The 19241-nt window shown below is 41.4% G+C and overlaps 2 protein-coding genes across 2 annotated transcripts in view; one reads left to right on the forward strand and one right to left on the reverse strand.

Annotated features, from left to right (window-relative positions):
* Window positions 1-707: 707 nt before the first annotated feature.
* smarca5 (SWI/SNF related, matrix associated, actin dependent regulator of chromatin, subfamily a, member 5) lies at window positions 708-9307 on the forward strand. The gene is made up of 24 exons (XM_062432390.1): window positions 708-982; window positions 2847-2972; window positions 3083-3249; window positions 3500-3600; window positions 3710-3810; window positions 3931-4110; window positions 4272-4427; window positions 4539-4670; window positions 4810-4878; window positions 4993-5102; window positions 5219-5445; window positions 5725-5846; window positions 5990-6142; window positions 6274-6406; window positions 6596-6744; window positions 6857-6979; window positions 7082-7189; window positions 7316-7429; window positions 7534-7656; window positions 7770-7902; window positions 7996-8114; window positions 8282-8494; window positions 8596-8706; window positions 8820-9307. Exons 1-24 carry the CDS (start codon window positions 908-910, stop codon window positions 8883-8885), a joined length of 3111 nt encoding a protein of 1036 aa, XP_062288374.1. The 5' UTR covers window positions 708-907; the 3' UTR covers window positions 8886-9307.
* A 966-nt stretch (window positions 9308-10273) lies between these two features.
* Window positions 10274-19241, reverse strand: part of frem3 (Fras1 related extracellular matrix 3) — a 28958-nt gene continuing 19990 nt past the window's right edge. Inside the window, exons 7-24 of the mRNA XM_062432378.1 lie at window positions 17141-17290; window positions 16835-17044; window positions 16497-16694; window positions 16235-16399; window positions 15910-16092; window positions 15699-15829; window positions 14821-14979; window positions 14362-14665; window positions 14123-14254; window positions 13694-14025; window positions 12862-13054; window positions 12655-12759; window positions 12196-12323; window positions 11973-12107; window positions 11531-11657; window positions 11240-11427; window positions 11001-11147; window positions 10274-10916 (exon numbers count right to left, since the gene is read on the reverse strand). Coding sequence (XP_062288362.1) covers window positions 10344-10916; window positions 11001-11147; window positions 11240-11427; window positions 11531-11657; window positions 11973-12107; window positions 12196-12323; window positions 12655-12759; window positions 12862-13054; window positions 13694-14025; window positions 14123-14254; window positions 14362-14665; window positions 14821-14979; window positions 15699-15829; window positions 15910-16092; window positions 16235-16399; window positions 16497-16694; window positions 16835-17044; window positions 17141-17290 — 3560 coding nt within the window. The 3' untranslated portion in view covers window positions 10274-10343. The remainder of the gene's footprint in view (window positions 10917-11000; window positions 11148-11239; window positions 11428-11530; window positions 11658-11972; window positions 12108-12195; window positions 12324-12654; window positions 12760-12861; window positions 13055-13693; window positions 14026-14122; window positions 14255-14361; window positions 14666-14820; window positions 14980-15698; window positions 15830-15909; window positions 16093-16234; window positions 16400-16496; window positions 16695-16834; window positions 17045-17140; window positions 17291-19241) is intronic.

Genomic DNA, 19241 nt, shown 5'->3' on the forward strand with positions numbered 1-19241 from the left:
GTGCTGTGTTCAAGTACTCCTCGTCCATCTGCACTTATATCTCAGGTCGAGATGTCTTTTGTTTTGGGCACATCATCACATCTTTTCCCTTTTTAAACTGTTCACTTTTTCCTATTCCTTTTTCAGTGTCTCATTATTAAGATACAAACATAATACAAACAATGAATAAACATCATATTACAGATAAGATAAGATCAGATTTTATTGATTAGCAGCGACACAAGCTGGCTGGCTGGATAAATAGATAGATAGATAGATAGATAGATAGATAGATAGATAGATAGATAGATAGATAGATAGATAGATAGATAGATAGATAGATAGATAGATAGATAGATAGATAGATAGATCTTGCCTCATAAGAAATGATCTCCCTCATAAATCATGTCAGTTCAAACACCTGAACTTAGATGTTGGTGCTTAATGGGTTCACTTACCCTAACAGCTGAAAACATTCGATAGAAAATTAGAAAAGTAATCAAAAAAATAATTCAATGTAATATTGATTAGGTAATTTAAATAGTTTACTCCCAACCCTGCTTGTTTCCCTCTTCATAAATACCCAAGTTAAAATAACATATCAACTCTTTGTGTTGTTCATTTTACGCTAAAGTACCATATTTCCAATAGTCTCTGAAGGCAGCATCATCAACTCTCGCGATAACACACCAGTTAGCGCGCTCCGGTGTCCCCCCCAAAAAAATCATGCTAGCGCGAGCGTGCTCCGTGTGAACAAACGGGGTCTCTTTCATTGTACATAACCGGACAGCTCTCATATACCGGGGAACAAGTTCGGTCAATCTTTACCGGATCTTACCACGGGATCACACCAACTTACAGACGCTACACCTGAATCGAAGAAGGATTTTGATTTAAAGTAAAAAAAAACAAAACAAACAAAACAAAAATGTCGGAGAGCGAAAACTGCGTGGAGCCGCGGGAAGAAGAGCCAACGGAACTTGAAGAAGCCGGAGGAGCGGAGGTAAAGATGTTTTTTAATAAAGGGGGGCATTGTCTCCTCTCGGTGCCGCTTACATCTCCCCCAGAGCTACCACACAAAAGTATAAACCCTCTTTTAAAAACGCCAGTCTCTCAACTGTAACTTCATATAAAACTTTCACTTTGTCAACATTAACCCAGTGAGCTAGCCGCGGCGCTATCACATACGTTTCCCATAGCAGCCATTTTGACGTGAAAAAGGTAAACACAGGTGTTACTAGTGACATTTAATGAATATTTTTGTCTATTTTTTAAGCCTCAATAAATTTAATTAGCACCTGTGTTTACCTGCTAACTTATTTCATGTCAAAATGGCTGACGCTCTTGTTAGCTCATGACAAAAGTAGCTCTATCCCAGCTCAGAGCAGCAACCAGGCCAGCCTTGTTTCATAAGCGCCCCCTACTTCTTAGCTTAGCCCCACGCTAGGTCCCCATTGATCACACCGCACAAGGAAACCCCAAGCGTGTTTTTTTTTTGTTTACTCCTGGGTTACAGTAGATCCATTGCAGATACCACATACTTATGATGTTTCCTGTAGCACCGTCTCCACGGTTGCGATGAAGATGTTATGGTTGAAGTTTAGCAGCGTGACTAGCAGGGATAATAATAAGTGGGGGATAAGAGAAACTTGGGGTCAAGTTAAGCACCTCAGCTCAGACGATGACTGGTTGGGGTTCAGGTTAAAGTCAGGGGAAACACATCGACGGGGGAACAGATTTCTTCACAACTTTTGGGGAGGGAACAAAAAAAGCACACCGGTGGAAACAAGTGAGGAGCAGCACAGCGCTCTCAGCCATCCTGACCGCCTCTTTGTTTTCAGTGAGTCAGTGCAGCTATGGGAGGGATGCTGCTGCAAGCGATGCCTCTGCCTCCAGCTTGGCTGTTTTTCCCTGCTCTTTGTGTTAAAATCATAAATTCAGTGTTTTTTTCCCCTTGTTTGAAGTTTATAAGTTTAAGATAAGATCAGACCATACAAACTTTATTCACTCACACGCAGGTAAACTTGATGATGGGCATCAAATAAAGTACTCAGCAGATATCTGTATCACTTTAAAGGTGCTTTTATTGGTACTGTCATTGTACTTTTCTAAACGATACCCAGGTACTGCTATTACTACTTTTATTTTAGGATGTTGACTCACATTTTGACACATTATGCTTTTGTCTGTTTGACAGCAGTCGTCATCGCCGCTCAGAGCGAGAAGACATTACAAGAATATGCGATACACAAAGTGCAGCAAGCAAACAAAGATCTGCATTGTTAATTCAAGTTATTTGTTACATCTCAATACACAAGTATAAGAGAGTAAAACTATTTGGTTTCAGCTCCCTCACAATGCAGTAAGGGAAAAAAAGGAATATTTAAAATAGTAAAAGCAATTGTAATAGATACAAGTGTAAACAACAAGAGTATAAAACATATGAGTTTATGTATGTAAAGTGTGGTGTACATCTGTCGTATGAATAAATATGTACACTGTAGATGAAGTCATTGCAGCAGCAAACATAACGTTTGGGAAGACTTGTGCAGAAGGTAAACAGCTAATTGTTGCAAAGGATTTATAGTGCAGCACAAAAGACCTGCAACAGCACTTTTTCACAAACTGCAAGGTGAAAGAGCGGCCCAGAGTAATCAGGATTTCAAGAACAAGGTGAAACGTGCTGTCCATAATGGTCAGGAGGCCATTACCCATCTCTCTCCTACTTCTTCTGTGTAGTCAAGAGAACATCCCACACGAGAGCTGGCCTTTAAAAAAAAAAAACACTTTGTCTTGTCTGGTTCTCTGCGGTTGTTGGAACATGTTTGAGATGGCAAATGAAAATATCTCTTTTCACCCTTTTTCAGGAGAAGTCCGACTGCTCAGATGCTGGAAAGGAGTCGTCTTCAGATGCAGGGGCAGATGGCCAAGATGCATCCTCCTCCTCCTCAACCAAAACTAAAGAATCTGCTCCAGGTTATGAGGAGAAAGTGGTAAGGACACTTAACTCTATAGCTTACATTATATGATAGATTATTCTGTTCTTTGATAAACTACTAAACAAGTCCTTTTTTTCCTCTCCTGTGTGTGTGTGTGTGTGTAGCAAACAGACCGGACCAACAGGTTTGAGTACCTGTTGAAGCAAACAGAGCTATTTGCTCATTTCATCCAACCAGCTGCACAGAAGACCCCCACCTCCCCCCTAAAGATGAAACCAGGACGTCCTCGCATTAAGAAAGATGAGAAGCAGAACCTGCTGTCTGCTGGAGAGTGAGTACATATCCACAAATATTTATATATATATTTAGGGCGTACAAACTACAAGAGGATTCAAAGTTGTTTGTTGCAACATTTTGTCATTGTCTTATTATTTTGTTTTTTTCTGGCAAATGTTGTTTCCCCACTGCTACTGTATTTTGGATATCTTATAAGTCCATGTCACAACTACTGCTTACTTTGTTTTTGGATGTTGACTCACATTTTAATTCTGACACATTATGCCCGTGTCTGTGTTTAACAGCAATCGCCATCGCCGCACAGAGCAAGAGGAGGATGAAGAGCTTCTGAACGAGAGCACCAAGACTACTAACGTCTGCACTCGCTTCGATGATTCTCCTTCTTGTAAGCAATGACCTGTTTTTATTTAGGCTTGAGAAGAAGGCACAATGAGCACAGGTGAATATACGGATTTAACAGAAGTGATGATTATATTTTCTTGTCTCTTGTCTAGATGTCAAAACAGGAAAAATGAGGGACTATCAGGTCCGTGGTCTGAACTGGCTCATCTCTTTGTATGAAAATGGAATCAACGGTATCCTCGCTGACGAAATGGTCAGTATTTTCTCATATATGCAAGCCTGCAGTTGGATTCCAAGTATTTTTATTGTGTAGTTGTTACGTTTTCATGTACGTCTACGTCTCACACACACTCTCTCTTCATACTTTTGTCAGGGTTTGGGAAAGACACTGCAGACTATTGCCTTGCTGGGTTATATGAAGCACTACAGAAACATCCCTGGTCCCCACATGGTGCTGGTGCCGAAGTCCACCCTCTACAACTGGATGAATGAGTTCAAGCGATGGGTGCCGTCACTGCGTGCAGTCTGCCTGATCGGAGGCAGAGACGAGAGGGTAAGCTTTATCAGAATTTTATGATTCACTGAAAAAGGAAGTGTAACTGTAAACATTGTAATGTTTTCTATTGTTTAAATACATCATATTGCTTTTAGAATGGGAATACATTTTGCCCACACAACCACACCTGTTACAAAACATTTTTCCTCCAATATCAGAATGCCCTGATCAGAGATGTCCTGCTGCCGGGAGAGTGGGATGTGTGTGTCACATCTTACGAGATGCTGATCATTGAAAAGGCTGTGTTCAAGAAGTTCAACTGGAGATACCTGGTCATTGATGAAGCCCACAGGATCAAAAATGAGAAATCAAAGGTCAGAATTTTACTGAAATAGGCACTTAGACGCTTGGATATTTTCACCAGAACCACATCATATTTCATGCATAATGTGCACAAAATAGCTCAATAAATTAATTTCTCCTAGCTGTCAGAAATTGTGCGAGAATTCAAGACCACCAATCGTTTGCTGCTGACTGGCACACCCCTTCAAAACAACCTCCACGAGCTATGGGCCCTGCTAAACTTCCTGCTGCCTGACGTCTTCAACTCAGCAGAGGTAAGAGTTGTTTAGAAATGCACAGGATTAATTTTCACTATAGGATAAGCCAACTCTTAAAATGGACTCCAGTTCTTTATTCAGACAAAAGATGTTCTGTTTTCTGGTACTTATTAAATTTTCTTCTTTCTCTCCCAAGGACTTTGATTCCTGGTTTGACACAAACAACTGCTTGGGTGATACGAAGTTGGTGGAGCGTCTCCACACTGTATGTATTGAATTTTCCTGATAAAGCTTCAATTTAATCTGTATTTATTTTACACATTGTTGACCTTACTTAGTTTGAGGCACTAATTTAACCTGTATGTGTTTGTATTTGTAGGTTCTGCGTCCTTTCCTGCTTCGTCGTATAAAAGCTGATGTAGAGAAGACTCTGCTCCCGAAAAAAGAGATCAAGATGTATGTGGGCCTCAGTAAAATGCAACGAGAATGGTAAGTTTCCCAAATTAAGCTTAACTCAAGTTAGATTTTTCTACACAGCAAATAAAGCACATATTAACTTGCTTTTGCAGTTGTGTGTAATATGAAGTCATGTCCTATCCCATCAGGTACACAAAGATTCTGATGAAGGACATTGATATTCTGAACTCGGCGGGTAAGATGGACAAGATGCGGCTGCTCAACGTTCTCATGCAGCTGCGGAAATGCTGTAACCATCCATACCTGTTTGATGGAGCTGAACCAGGTCCCCCCTACACCACGGACCTCCACCTGGTGGTAAACAGTGGCAAGATGGCGGTGCTGGACAAGCTGCTCCCCAAGATGAAGAAACAGGGTATGTAGATGAGGACTTTTTGGAACTGTCTTTATGTACAGTAATTAATTCAGACAATGTTTACACCTACCTATGGTCATTATTCACCCAATGGCAACAAAATGTTAGAGAGAATGGACGGAAACATGCTAATATCACTTGGATTGTTTCCATTGTTGGATAAAGAGGCGTTAGAGTGTGTATTCTCAGCACTGATTGAGACTTCTAATGTATCTAAAGGTAATTAAGGTTTTCCATACATTTAATTGACAACCAATATGTTCTTCCCTTTATTTTCAGGCTCCCGTATACTCATCTTCAGTCAGATGACCAGGATGCTGGACATCTTGGAGGACTACTGCATGTGGAGAAACTTCGGCTATTGTCGCCTGGATGGTCAGACGCCACATGAGGAGCGACAGGTATGATGCTTACATCTCAATTTATACAATCAGACTAAGAGAGTAGTCTGTAGATTGAGATTAATTGATTATCAGATGTTGTTGCCAGACAAGATCAGAGTCATAAAAGACATTTCATTTTCATGTATGTTTGTATGTTTCAGATCTCTATCAATGCATACAATGAGCCAAACAGCAGCAAGTTCATCTTCATGTTGAGCACCAGAGCTGGTGGGCTGGGTATCAATCTGGCTACAGCGGATGTAGTCATCCTCTACGACTCAGACTGGAACCCTCAAGTTGACCTTCAGGCCATGGTTAGTACTCTGAAGTGCTGAACTCTCCTATATCTTATTCTACTGTAACAGTATTATATACTGATTATTTGTAACACTGGTTATCATAGAGGCAGAACACTTGACTGATCTGTTTTTCTTCTTCATTTCAGGACCGAGCTCACAGGATTGGTCAGCAGAAGCAGGTGCGCGTATTTCGCTTCATCACTGAAAACACAGTCGAGGAAAGGATTGTGGAGAGGGCCGAGATGAAATTACGCCTGGACTCTATTGTCATCCAACAAGGTAAAAAATCAACCTGCTTTAATTTAAAAGAAGAAAAAAAATACAATTTATAATCAAATATTAGCAGCTGTCATTAAGATACTTGTGCAGAGTGGTTCTCAGAGGAATTTGAAATGTTTATTATAACAGATATTGGATGAATAAAGACGAGGGGAAGCCACTGAATTTCTTCTGATTTTATTTTAACAGGAAGACTTGTGGATCCAAGTGCAAACAAGCTGGGCAAAGATGAGATGCTTTCCATCATCCGTCACGGTGCCACGCATGTGTTTGCCTCCAAAGAGAGTGACATCACAGATGATGACATTGATGTTATCCTAGAGAAAGGTGAAAGGAAGGTGAGTCTGCATGCATTACAATATTGTATCCCTGATAAATATGTTTTACTAGAATTTTACATTATATACATGTGACTATCACAATGAAAACCCTGACCATATCATCCTCTAGACTATGGAGATGAAGGAGAAGATGTGTTCCCTGGGTGAAAGCTCTTTGAGAAACTTCACCATGGACACAGAGAACAGCAGCGTGTACACATTCGAAGGAGAAGACTACAGAGAGAAGAAAAAGGTACACAACAGGCTACACATCACTAGTATTGAGTCCTTAATCACCTCATCCTAGAACATGAATGTTTGAGCCTTTACCTTGTTCCCCTCCTCCTCCTTTCAGGTTATTACCAACTGGATTGAGCCACCTAAGAGAGAAAGGAAAGCCAATTATGCTGTGGATGCATACTTCAGAGAAGCTCTGCGCGTCAGTGAGCCCAAAGCACCCAAGGTATGGACGCATCAATCTACAAACACTCTCTTAAGATATAAGGCGTTAAGGCAGCAAAATGCATTATTATGATAGATGACGTGTTATCCTGTCATGGCATTACATCTGTTTGATTCCACTTTCCAGGCTCCTCGTCCTCCCAAGCAGCCAAATGTCCAGGACTTCCAGTTCTTCCCTCCACGTCTTTTTGAGCTTTTAGAAAAGGAAATCCTGTTCTACAGAAAGACCATAGGCTATAAGGTACAGATGTGTTTTTCTTATAAGAGTGAGATCTTCTAAAATTACTTGGAAGAGTGATGTGAAAAGATGTGTCTAAATCAAACTGTGGTTGTGACTCTTTTTAGGTTCCCCGTAACCCAGACATGCCCAACTCAGCCCACGTCCAGAAAGAGGAGCAGGCTAAGATTGATGAGGCTGAGGCCTTGACAGAGGAGGAGCTGGAGGAGAAGGAGAACCTTCTGCAACAGGCATGTTTGATCAATACAACCAGTTTTTGATTAATATGCAGCAACTCAAAGCAAAGTGTTCTGTTTTTAGATCTTGACTGTGTATATTTGGATTAACCGTTCCTTCATTGCAGGGATTCACTATTTGGAACAAACGTGACTTCAACCAGTTCATCAAAGCCAACGAGAAGTGGGGAAGAGACGACATTGAGAACATTGCCAGAGAGGTTGAGGGAAAAACTCCAGAGGAAGTCATGGAATATTCTGGTAATGAATCACTTTTATCTTGTATTCAGAAAATAAACCCAAACTTTGGCTTCTTTGGCACATTTGGTGACTTTATTTTGTCTGTCCCTCCAGCTGTATTCTGGGAGCGCTGCAATGAGCTGCAGGATATTGAGAAGATCATGGCCCAGATAGAGAGAGGAGAGGCCAGGATTCAGAGAAGGATTAGTATTAAGAAAGCACTGGACTCAAAGGTACATGGCAGTCAATTTGGGTGTAAATTTCTGGTTCAAAAAATGTCTTTTGTTACACACTTAAACTCTTAATCTTGCACTGATCCCTTAATTGTCTCTTCATCACATCGTCTGCTCTTGCTAATTAGTTAATTTTTTCTCAATATGGTTCTCTTCTCCTTGCCCAGATTGGTCGCTATAAGGCCCCATTCCATCAGCTCCGTATCTCCTATGGCACTAACAAAGGCAAGAACTACACAGAGGAGGAGGACCGATTCCTCATCTGCATGCTCCACAAGCTGGGATTTGACAAGGAGAGCGTGTATGACGAGCTCCGTCAGTGCATCCGCAACTCACCTCAGTTCCGCTTTGACTGGTTCCTCAAATCCAGGACTGCCATGGTGAATTTTGGCTCTCTCCTGTACTTTTAAAGTTCTGACATCTTTAAAATGTAACATTTTAATGATTAAAATTATGCTTTGATTTATGTGTGTGCGTGTAGGAGCTCCAAAGGCGATGTAACACCCTGATTACACTGATAGAGAGAGAGAACATGGAGCTGGAGGAGAGGGAGAAGGCCGAGAAAAAGAAGAGGGGTCCAAAGAGTAGCTCAGTAAGTTAAGAATCTAGCAGCTCAGCATACAGGAAGTGAATCATGTAAAGATTAGATTGAAATTCAAAATGGTCTATGTCTGATAGCTCAATTCATTTTCTGTTTTTTCCTAGGCCCAGAAACGGAAGTCTGAGGGAACTCCAGATGGTCGTGGACGCAGAAAAAAACTCAAGTTGTGAAGCTGTTGACAACTTAGAGCATACACTCAGAATTTGCGAGCGGCAGCCAGCTCCAGTAATGTTAGTCTTGGTGTCTGTGTTTGTTTTGCAGGCTGTGATGATGTACTGTGTCAAACTCTGATGGACTGATCTGGTTGTAGTAGGTTTTAGGAAGTGCTCCTTTACAAGCCTGCCTAGTCGTTACTTACCTAAATACTGCAGCTGTGCTGGTCTAGTTTTTGGTTTGCTAGTCCTATTTTTTTACCAGTACTTAATTGAAATGTATTTATGCCTGTTGGTTGTACCACATTCCATTGCTTGAAACAATATGCACCCTCTTTATTTTGAGGACATTTGTTCTTTTATTTCCCTATGTGTAGTAGAAAATATCTTTTTGAACTTCAAATAAACTTCTTCCCCTTTTTAAAAAAACAAAAAAACAAGTTTGCAATATGGTAAATAACACACTAATTCAAAAAAGGACATTTATATTTGGCAGTTGAGGTTTACATACATCCAAACTCTTGAAATTGACACACAAAATATTAGCCATAAAAGTATACTAAGCCATAAATGTATACTAACAGTTGGCACATGAAGATATACTGTAACCTGTAGAAGAATCATTTTTTGATGCTGCACATATTTTTTTAAGGACTTGATCAACAAACCAGAAATACATATTTCATAATTGTTCAAGTTTCCCCAGGGTGTATTAATACCTTTGTTTTTCTATAGTCCTACATTTATATGTACATGGATTGTTTTGCATCTGGTTTCAGCCACATTGACCTGAAAAAAATGTATTTAAAATGTAAATTTCTGCATTCTCAAAAACTAAAATGACAACATTTACAATCCCTTTCAATTACACCATATTGATAATGTTACTCAAACATTGGGTGGGTATACTGCAGGCTTTTTTAAGCACAACAGTGAAATAGCAACAATAAAAATCATTTAATCACATTATCATTCATTAAGGTCAGCTTCAACTAACATTCAGTCCACTCTACTCTACTCTCCACAACACAAAATAATGAACACAGTGAATTACAGTGATAAAAAACTTCGTAAACTAGGAAATTCTTTTCTTTCATGAAATTTAAACAAGGTTGCCTGAGGTGATCAAATGGCATTTTCTAAATTGGGCTTTTCATGCATTTGCAAACATTGGATAAAAAGGGATATTTTACAACTTTGCAACCAATGAAGCAGGTAAATATTTTAAGGGGCTTCTACTTACACCCAAAGGCAAAACCCTACAGTACATTACAGCAAGAACTACCCAACATCAGAGATCAGAAAACATGCATTCTCTGCATGTAGGCTCTAAGCACTGACATATTGTGCTGTCCACAGATTGTACTGGGCTTTATTCAGTGCTACACAAGTTGGGCGATGAAGGCACAGTGGTGGAAGAGACTATCATAGTCTTTTTAATAGGAAACAGATGTTAAGGTGGAGGGAGGTCAACATCTAGACCTCAGAGTTGTCTGAACTGCTCCACATGCTTGCTGGGCCTTGGCTGTAGCCAATGTAGGCAGAAGAAGACGAGGTGGCGTAAGGGGGGAACTGGGTCTTCTTTTCTCTCTTTTTGCGCCGCAATAGCAGAATAACAATGGTGGCAATGAGGCAGATGAGGAGGATCAGACCTGCAAGCCCCACGAACATGGGAAGAGTAGAGGTGTCAGCTGGGTCTCTACCAGAACTCTCCAACAGGGGGCGCTCCATGAGGGGGTCACGATCACGGTTGGGAGACCAGGGCTGGCGCTGGCTGACCACCATACGGTCTGTTCGGTCCAGGGCAATGTGCTGGATGTTGGTGCCCCGATTGTTTTCAACACCAATATCCTGGGTCAGAGCAGAGCTAGAGAGAGCAGGGGCAGCACGGCGGTGGCGATTAGTTGCCATGTTGATCTGGGGTTCTTCAACAGATGACAGGCTGTGCTGAAGGTACTCTACACTACGCTTTCCAATGTTGCGGTTGGCGTTTTCTCTGGAGCGGACAGTGTAGATAGTGTGCATGAACCATTCTCGACCAGCAGCCACCTGGAGAACAAACATATTAAATGTTTTCCTTCTGTGTTTATGTATGACTTCAATACATGGATACATTGTAAGAAATATTAATACCTGGAAGAGCGGAGATGAGGAGAGTGTGAAGCCATCTGATCCGGGCTGTCTGACCAAAGGCAAAGCTCCAGGTGTATCTTGGGCCAGTGTGGCCTTAAAACTAACATCACCAAATGCTGTGACCTGGGTCTCTGGTTGGGCCTTGTCCTGCACAACGACACATACGGATGAGTTCTTAATCTTTATTTTTCTTCAATAAATCTTAAAAGTAGACTGTTTGTGAATTCATTGGTTCTTACCAGAATCTTGAATCTGTAAAGCAGAGAGGGAGCATCTGCCAGGCAGCCATACTCCTTGTTAGTGGGGTTATATTTGGGAACGTAGCCATCTGCTCCAGTGCAGAGGAAGACTTTTTCAATGCTGCAGGAGAAGGAGTCACCCAGGTTCTGGACTGGATCCACCATTACACGACCATAGATCATTGAACCTGAAACCGAGGACAGACAAAACTTAGACATGAGATTCCCTAAGGATCATTGTCCTCAGCTGTAATGTTTACTAAAATCCATTAGGTGGCAGTGTTGTAGTACCGTCTGAAAAAGCAGCATCAGTCCCCTCTCCAAAGCCCATGGAGCCATCAGATAACCACAACTCCCTCTTGGACAACAGGAACATCTGAGTGTTGAGGCTAAACTCAGCTGCCACTGGGTCACTCACCTGGAGGACAGAGCAAAGGGTTACCATACACAGAACATATGAAGGTTTGGGGTGTTTATGAAATTGCAAAGAGAACCAAACAATCTGCTACTGTGTGAGAAAATGTAACTTTCTTCCAAATCAAATCAACTGTAATTCTGGTTTGTTTTATGATATTAGGATCTTTAAAATGTTTCCTGATTTGATATCCTAAATGATTGCTGTAATGAACTTTTTGCAGTGTACTCTTTATGCATGATCTTGCTTTGTATGACTTCTATGTGAACCCAGAGCTAAATATTACCAGGAGATTTTTGTCAGGAGATTAAGGCTAACCTGCTGGAAGCGAATGTCAATGTCAAAAGTAAGAGGTTCTCTGGGGTGGCAGACAGGAGGGATGCTGAACTCTGCATTGGGGGATGCAATGCAGGGGGTCAACTTCACTGTGTAGGTCCCAGAGTAGTCACGCACCTACAGGTCAAACAGACACATAGAAACTATTATACTGTTGTTTATGAAGTTTGTGGATACTTTAGACACATCAGACAGCATGACTCACAGCAAAGTCTGAGACAAAACTCCACTGTTGCATGGGCTGGTTGTATGTAGGCTCAGTCCTGACCAAGGCAAGAGTAAACGTCAGCCCGGGGTGGTCAGCACACATCACCATGGATGACACACTAGTCCCTGAAAACAAATGTGCACACAGTCATAAATCCCTAAAGCTGCATTTTCTAAAAACTATAACTAGTAACGGTGTCAACCCTCTTATGCATGAAGCGACCTTATATATTGTTTGTGCCGCTTGCTTCCTAACTGTAAACGTGGCGGGGTCATTTTGACATTTGCTGAAATGACCTCTGGCACTTTCACACAGGAAGGACCCTTAATGTGGAACTCCAGAAATAGATGTGGGGAGGATGTGGGCCACAGCGTAATCCAATAGGAGACTGCTTGTATAGAATGACCACACTAGATGAATTTAGGGTGTGTGTGTGCATGAATGCCACTCCCATACCTGGATGAGACATAACAAACTGTCCCCTGAAGCGAGCCTCAGTCTTGAAGTTGACCACCAGACGACCCTCCTCATTTATACGCATACTGGTGGGGTACATGGCTCCTATTAAAACAGATAAGGTTGATTATATTTCACAAATACAATACAGTATATTTTTCTCTCCTGTGCACACCAGCAGGGAGCAGTATTGGTCTGACAATGTACCTTGTAGCTCAGACTCAGGTGGGCTGCCGATGCCGTCCTGCCACAGAATAGCTGTATCATACACAAAGGTGAGTTTGAGCTCAGACTGCAAGTCAAAGTGCTGCCAGCCTCCCACAGCCACAGGAGAGTGGAAGACGTAGGACACAAACAGAGGAACACGCAGGGTGACATAGGACTGGACCAGATTCAGCACCTTGATAAAAGAGAAAACAGATATTGTCTATATCAGACTTGGTCCCACCATAAAGTGGAACAGATAAATCAGCATGTCCTTGCAAAAATGTGTGGTTCTAGGAGCTTGGTAACAGTGAATAGTCACAGGCTTAGCCAGTTGATTAACTACTGTAGCTGGCAAGCTAGACAGCCAGGAGCAAGCTTCTTTCTTTTTTTCTGTGCTGGGCTGTTTACTTCCCCCTTCTATTTTGTTTTTTAGGATTTTACATCATCATCATCTAACAAAAAGTTCAAACAACTTATTCCGTTTTTATGCCGTGGTACCATAGAGTCCTATTTCATAACGGTCTATACCTCTACCATTCCTCTTCTGCAGAACAGTTTATACTCTCAACAGAAGAGGGTTAAATAAAAGTGTATGGTGCAACACAGTGAAAAAGTTACGTAATTGAATAAACTAGTTTCCTCCATTTTTGACTCTCTTTTCAGAGGTTAGCACTGTCAAGACAGCTGACTATTTACAAATTTCCATGTCAAAGGTATTTTTTAATGTGAAACCACTGATTGCAGTGATTACATTGTAGTTAACTGATTTTGCACAAAATGTCAGTGTGGCATGACCAAATTTCCATAGTTTGTGCTTTTATGAATGTCCCACCTGTCCATCAGTGCCTATGGAGCCTCCACAGTCATTCAGAAGCTCTGACATGTCGTAATAGGTGGTGAACTCCCACAGGCAGGCCTCTAAGTTGAGGTTCCTATAGAAGCGCAGTGAGTTGGATGAGCGCATGATAGCGTTGTATTGGTAGGGCGAAGTCTCGCCAATGATTTCAGGGTTCTTTGTGGCATCAGTGATGAAGCCATGGCCGGTTTGGATCTCATTGAAGTCCAGCAAGTTGGAACAGCGGTGGTTGCCCACACGCGTGCCGTCAGGGCTCAGGGTAAGCTCAAAGTTGGACAGAGGTCTTGTTGAGATCACTGGTAACATGCCTGTTGAGAGAAAACAAAAAGATCTGTGTGAATCTGTGTCTATATTAATAAACAATAATGGCCATATATAAAAGATGCAATTATTTTTACTGCTCACCATCCATGTGAGGCATGTTGACAGTCAGTTTGATGAGGTTGGGGAAGTCAGGGTCATCTGGGCCTGTGTAGCGGACCTTAGCAGAGAAAGGCTCAGCTCCTACAGTGCCTGCGATACGAGGCTGGCACATTCCTGCAACGATTCAAGAAGAAAGTCAATAAGGTGTATTAGTTAGACTTTTTAGTCTATTTTGAGCCAAATACTGCTGTCAACTTCAGTCCTATCTGCCATTCACTCACCTTCCTCTTTGCTGATCACACCAATGGGGCTCAACAGCTCCAGACCCGCATCTCCATTGGCATTGAAGGCCCTAGCTGCACACTGAACCCTGGAGCCAGCTTGGAAGTAGATTGAATCCAAACTGATGGACTTGGTGTTGGTGAAGAAAGTATTGGTGTCTACCTCTCTCATGGGACTGGTCACTCCATCTGACCCGGTAGGAGCGCTGACCAACCAGCGGTACTGCGTAAGAGTGTCGTTGATGTTCTCCGCAGAGCAGATGGAACCGGTTTTGTCAAAGTCATGGTACTTAGGGTTACAGGCCTGCAAGAGAGGGCAAGACACATGGTGACTGAATGTACTGTGCATATTCACTTTAAATTGTTTTTAAATTATGGCAATCATTTTTAAGAACTGAAACAGAACCAAACCCTACAGTACGTTTGAGCACAGTGTGGAAAAAGCAGCACCCCACTTACCGTCACACACACAACAGGGTATCCATTGGATGGATGGGGCTTGTCTTTGGTTTTAGCCATGTCATCATACATGAGCAGGGAAACCACATTGGGCACAGCAGGGAAGGTAACATCTGCCACACTGTCCATCTCCTCAATGTAGACAATGGCCTTGTTCATCTAGCAAAAAAAAGGAGGTCATCATTTGCTCGTTGTCAACTTTTGGGATTTTGGATTTGGTATATTCTTGTAGGCTGTGACTGCTTTAACACTTAAACACATGCAATTACAGCAACATTTTCATTGAGTGATTTGATTAACTTGAAATTTAGCACATTTGATTCTTGTACAAATTAAGTATTATTATATAATATAATATAATATATTAAGAATATTAAGTATTCTCCAAACATCAACCTGTTTATCTACTGTATCACCCTTTGAGGCAGCTGCAGATGCATTTTCTGTTATTAGAATAATTAATTTAGCCATGGTGGAGGAATGTGCTCTCAGAGTGCTTTATAGTTCAATTACTCTTTCTTTCATCAGTGATAAAAGCACAAAACAATTTAGTCAGAGGTAACCTATTACTGTCATGTGAGGGGTACATGCCTGATGTAAAGTACATGGGTAGAATGTCGCAGTTCTGTTTTTAGGTTCATCTACTGTTTGGCTCTGCTGGGACATTCCCCTCAGCATCTCATTCCAGAGGGAAAAGCTTTTTATAAGACACTGTGGTTCAGGCGTGCTGACAGCAATGCCAGCTGCTGCCTGGCTATTTTAACACAGGCTGACATGACAGGGCGCATGATCACGTGTGTAGATATGCAGTACTGTACGTGTACACATATATGACCTGCGGCTGGTTTATATTTGTTTGTGTGTGTCCTTTGTCTCACCTGTATTTCAGCCACCATGTTCTCATCAGGTTTCATGTGTACAGTGAAGGCCTCTCTCATCTCTCTCTGACCATCATACAGGATCTCAATCTTCACAAAATGTTCCTTTTCACCTTCCTTGAACTCCACATCTAAGTCACATAGACAGTGAAGTGAGCAATAACCACAAACATAAACACCTTCATGGTATGTTCATAAGCCAGGGTCTTACCCTCAGACAGTGGGTTGTAGTCCTCTCCTGAGGTAGCAGAGCCATCCTTGGTGTGCACTCGCACCACTGAGACCTTTGAGGAGTCTCCAACACGCAGGATGGGAATCTTCACTATTGCTACATCCCCTTTCACCTGGGGTTCACGTGCACTGTACTTGATCTCGGAGAAACGGATGATTGACTCTAGAAGAGGAAGCAAAGTGGAGTGAGACATTGGGCAAAAATCTATGAACATAGATATACACAATATATATATATGTATATATATATATATAAATCAGGGGTAATTAAAAACATTTATAATAATATAAAATAAAGCACATACTGTCTTTGTCATCTGAGATGGTGACCAGTGCTTCCTTCTGCTCCCCAATAGAAGCTCCATATGGAGACTTGCTCTTTGGGCTTCCCAGGACCAGACGGAACTCCTCATCATCTTCATGAATGGAGTCGTCCACCAGACTTATCACACAGGGTTTCTCAGTCTCACCTGGAGAAGAATGGTTAACATTCATTGATAAGTGCTGCAGGGTGTAGTGGACATATAACAAATGATAGTGGGCAATAAGGAGGAGGGGTTGTCTCACCTGGTAGGAAAGTGATGATTGATGCATCAGTATTAGGCCTTTCATTGTAGTCCATCATCACCTCAGCAGAGCCCTGGCGGGTGTAACAGCGCACCGTGGATATGAAGTTAATGTCTCCACTGCGGTAAACTATGGCTTTTACCTCCCCATCAGACTCATCGACCTTGTACTTGCCATCCTTAAACTCAACTTTTGGCACTGTAAAGACAAAAATCAATTGGTTACAAGATAGTGCCACTTAGCGCAGTCTGCTCTTTTTCTGTAATGTTTTCTAGAGTCAACTGAAATCAAGAATACACATTAAAATTGTTGCACTTGTGGCCATAAAAAATTCTCACAGTCAGTGATGGTATCATTGATGGTGATGGTGGTCTTGCTGGGCTCCCCCAGCACAGCATTCATGGGCATCCGTAGCACGAGATCAAAGGTCTCAGGCCCCTCCAGCTCCGGCTGACCCAGGTCATCCAGGATGGTCACCCTAAATGTCTGCATTGTCACTCCAGGGGCAAAGTCCAGGTTGCGACTAATGCCAACATAATCGAGTCCAGCTGGAAGACAGAGATGAAGTTAAGTTAGCAACTTTTATTGTCTTATATACAACATCACGACTGAATGCTTATGTTTTTGCCAAACTACTAGTCTACCTTCTGCAGAGACGGGTTCACTCTTCCTGGAGCGGACGGTGACAGTAGCCGTCTTGGAGAGGTCAGTCCCTGTCCTCCAGACCTTCACCTCAACATAGCCTGAACTCTCATCCACGACATACTCAGGTTCCCCAAAATACAGCGAGGGCTCTGTGGGATTTTGTAATAATAGGAAATTACAATGTTTAAATTAAGACATGGTACAGTTTCAAAATTCTCCAAACTCAGTACTCTCTTAATTGAAAATGAATGCTAAAGTAACTGGCAAAGCACTGTATGAAATACATTTATTAGATTTGTCATAATGTATTTTTATCTTGTCAGAAGAAGAGTCTTCTCTCCAAGGACAGAGCAGCACATACTTTTACTGTAATCAAGCATGGACATTTGGATGTTTTTGGTAAATTTACAGTATACTTAGACTAAATATCGTGCTGCTTTGTGATCAGATTCAGGTACAAATTGGTACGAAAAGCTTTGTAAACTATCTCATTTTTTACTCAGCACAGGAAGAAAACTGTCATCCCTCTTATCCTGTCCTCCTTCAACCTTCCTCCCCCACTTATCTAAAGCCAGACAGCTATGTCTGAACTCAGTGCCAAAGGGTTGAGAATACACCTGAAGAATAAGGTGTGTGCTTGTGTGTGCACACAGAATGATGCATGAATGAGGGGATGTTCCCAGTTTCTGATGATAGAGCATCTGATAAATGGTGTGTAGAGAGGGAGGTGGAAGAGACAGAGAGGCAACCCTGCACTTTGCAAATGCAGAGGGCAAGAATTCAGACCCCTGGAACACGTTGTCAATTCATCTCTCTTCACTTCTGTATAAAACGTAGTTTCATCACACTCTGCCCAGCCAGTGCTCTTAGAGATCAACAGATAGTGCTGGCCTTCAGCTAAAAGGCTCTATAGATGGCGATGTCAGCTGGTCAGTAGCGCTACCACTTTGGCTCAGACTGGAACATATACAAATTACATGGCCATAAGATTGCCATGAAATTTTCTACAGGCTGACTTTTGCCCTGGTGCCACCTTAAGGTTGAGGCTTGTAGTTTTGAGTGAAATGTCTGCACAACCATTGGAGGATTGCCAAGAACTTTACATTTATGTTTTCCATAAGATGATTGTATAAACTTGTGTGACCTCTTAATGTGTCAATTGCCAGAACATTAATTTGTCTAATAATTTTGTTAATGACTAAATGCTAATGATATTGCCACTTTGTGTTTAGTGCAAATTAACTAATGTTGTCATGAAAACACGTTAAACTAAGACAATGAAGTCTTAGCTGGGCCAAAAAAGAGAAAATCAGTAGTTTACTGATGTTTGTAATTTGCGACAACTTCACCTATTGCAAGACCTTACAATCCTGAAGGTCAAAACCACATTAACTCTTATAATGTTGAGGAGGCTGACTTTATGACTCTTCTCTACTTGTGGTGTGTCTGCAAAAATGTAGATACACTTGCTTTACAACTCAAAAATACAATGAACTAAACACTGTCATGTCACAATGTCATTTACATATACAGGGTGTCCATAAAGTCTCTTTACAATTTAACACATTTATTACAAAAGCAAATTAATAGACAAATCTGTGGAAATTTAATCATTTAATACACCTCTATATGGGCACCATTAGTTGCACAAAGCACACCAAGACGGTACTCGATTTCTTGCCATGTTCGCTGTAGCATAGCCTCATCAATGGTGGCAATGTCATCAGTGATCTTTTGCTTCAGGTCGTTGATGTCCCGTATCTTTGTTCGATACACGATACACAAATGCAATGTGATCAAAAACTGATAACCACTGAGTACATAGAACTAATGTGATTTACATATCTCATCAATTGCTTTTGTAATGATTTTTTTAAATTGTAAAGAGACTTTGTGGACACCCTGTATATAATTTAGTGTATTTAAATTTTCTTTTAACATCTTGCTGGAACACATCATTTTTCACAATAACATTGCTTGCAATTATTTGTGTTTGAGGAGAAATTAGGTGAGAAATATGGTCATCTGATTGACAAGTTAACTGATGCTGCAACAGACAACTGATGGTGAGGGAAAGATTGGCACATTTTCAATGCCTTT

This window comes from Scomber scombrus, chromosome 2 (genome assembly GCF_963691925.1).
Source record: "Scomber scombrus chromosome 2, fScoSco1.1, whole genome shotgun sequence".
Lineage (NCBI taxonomy): Eukaryota > Metazoa > Chordata > Actinopteri > Scombriformes > Scombridae > Scomber > Scomber scombrus.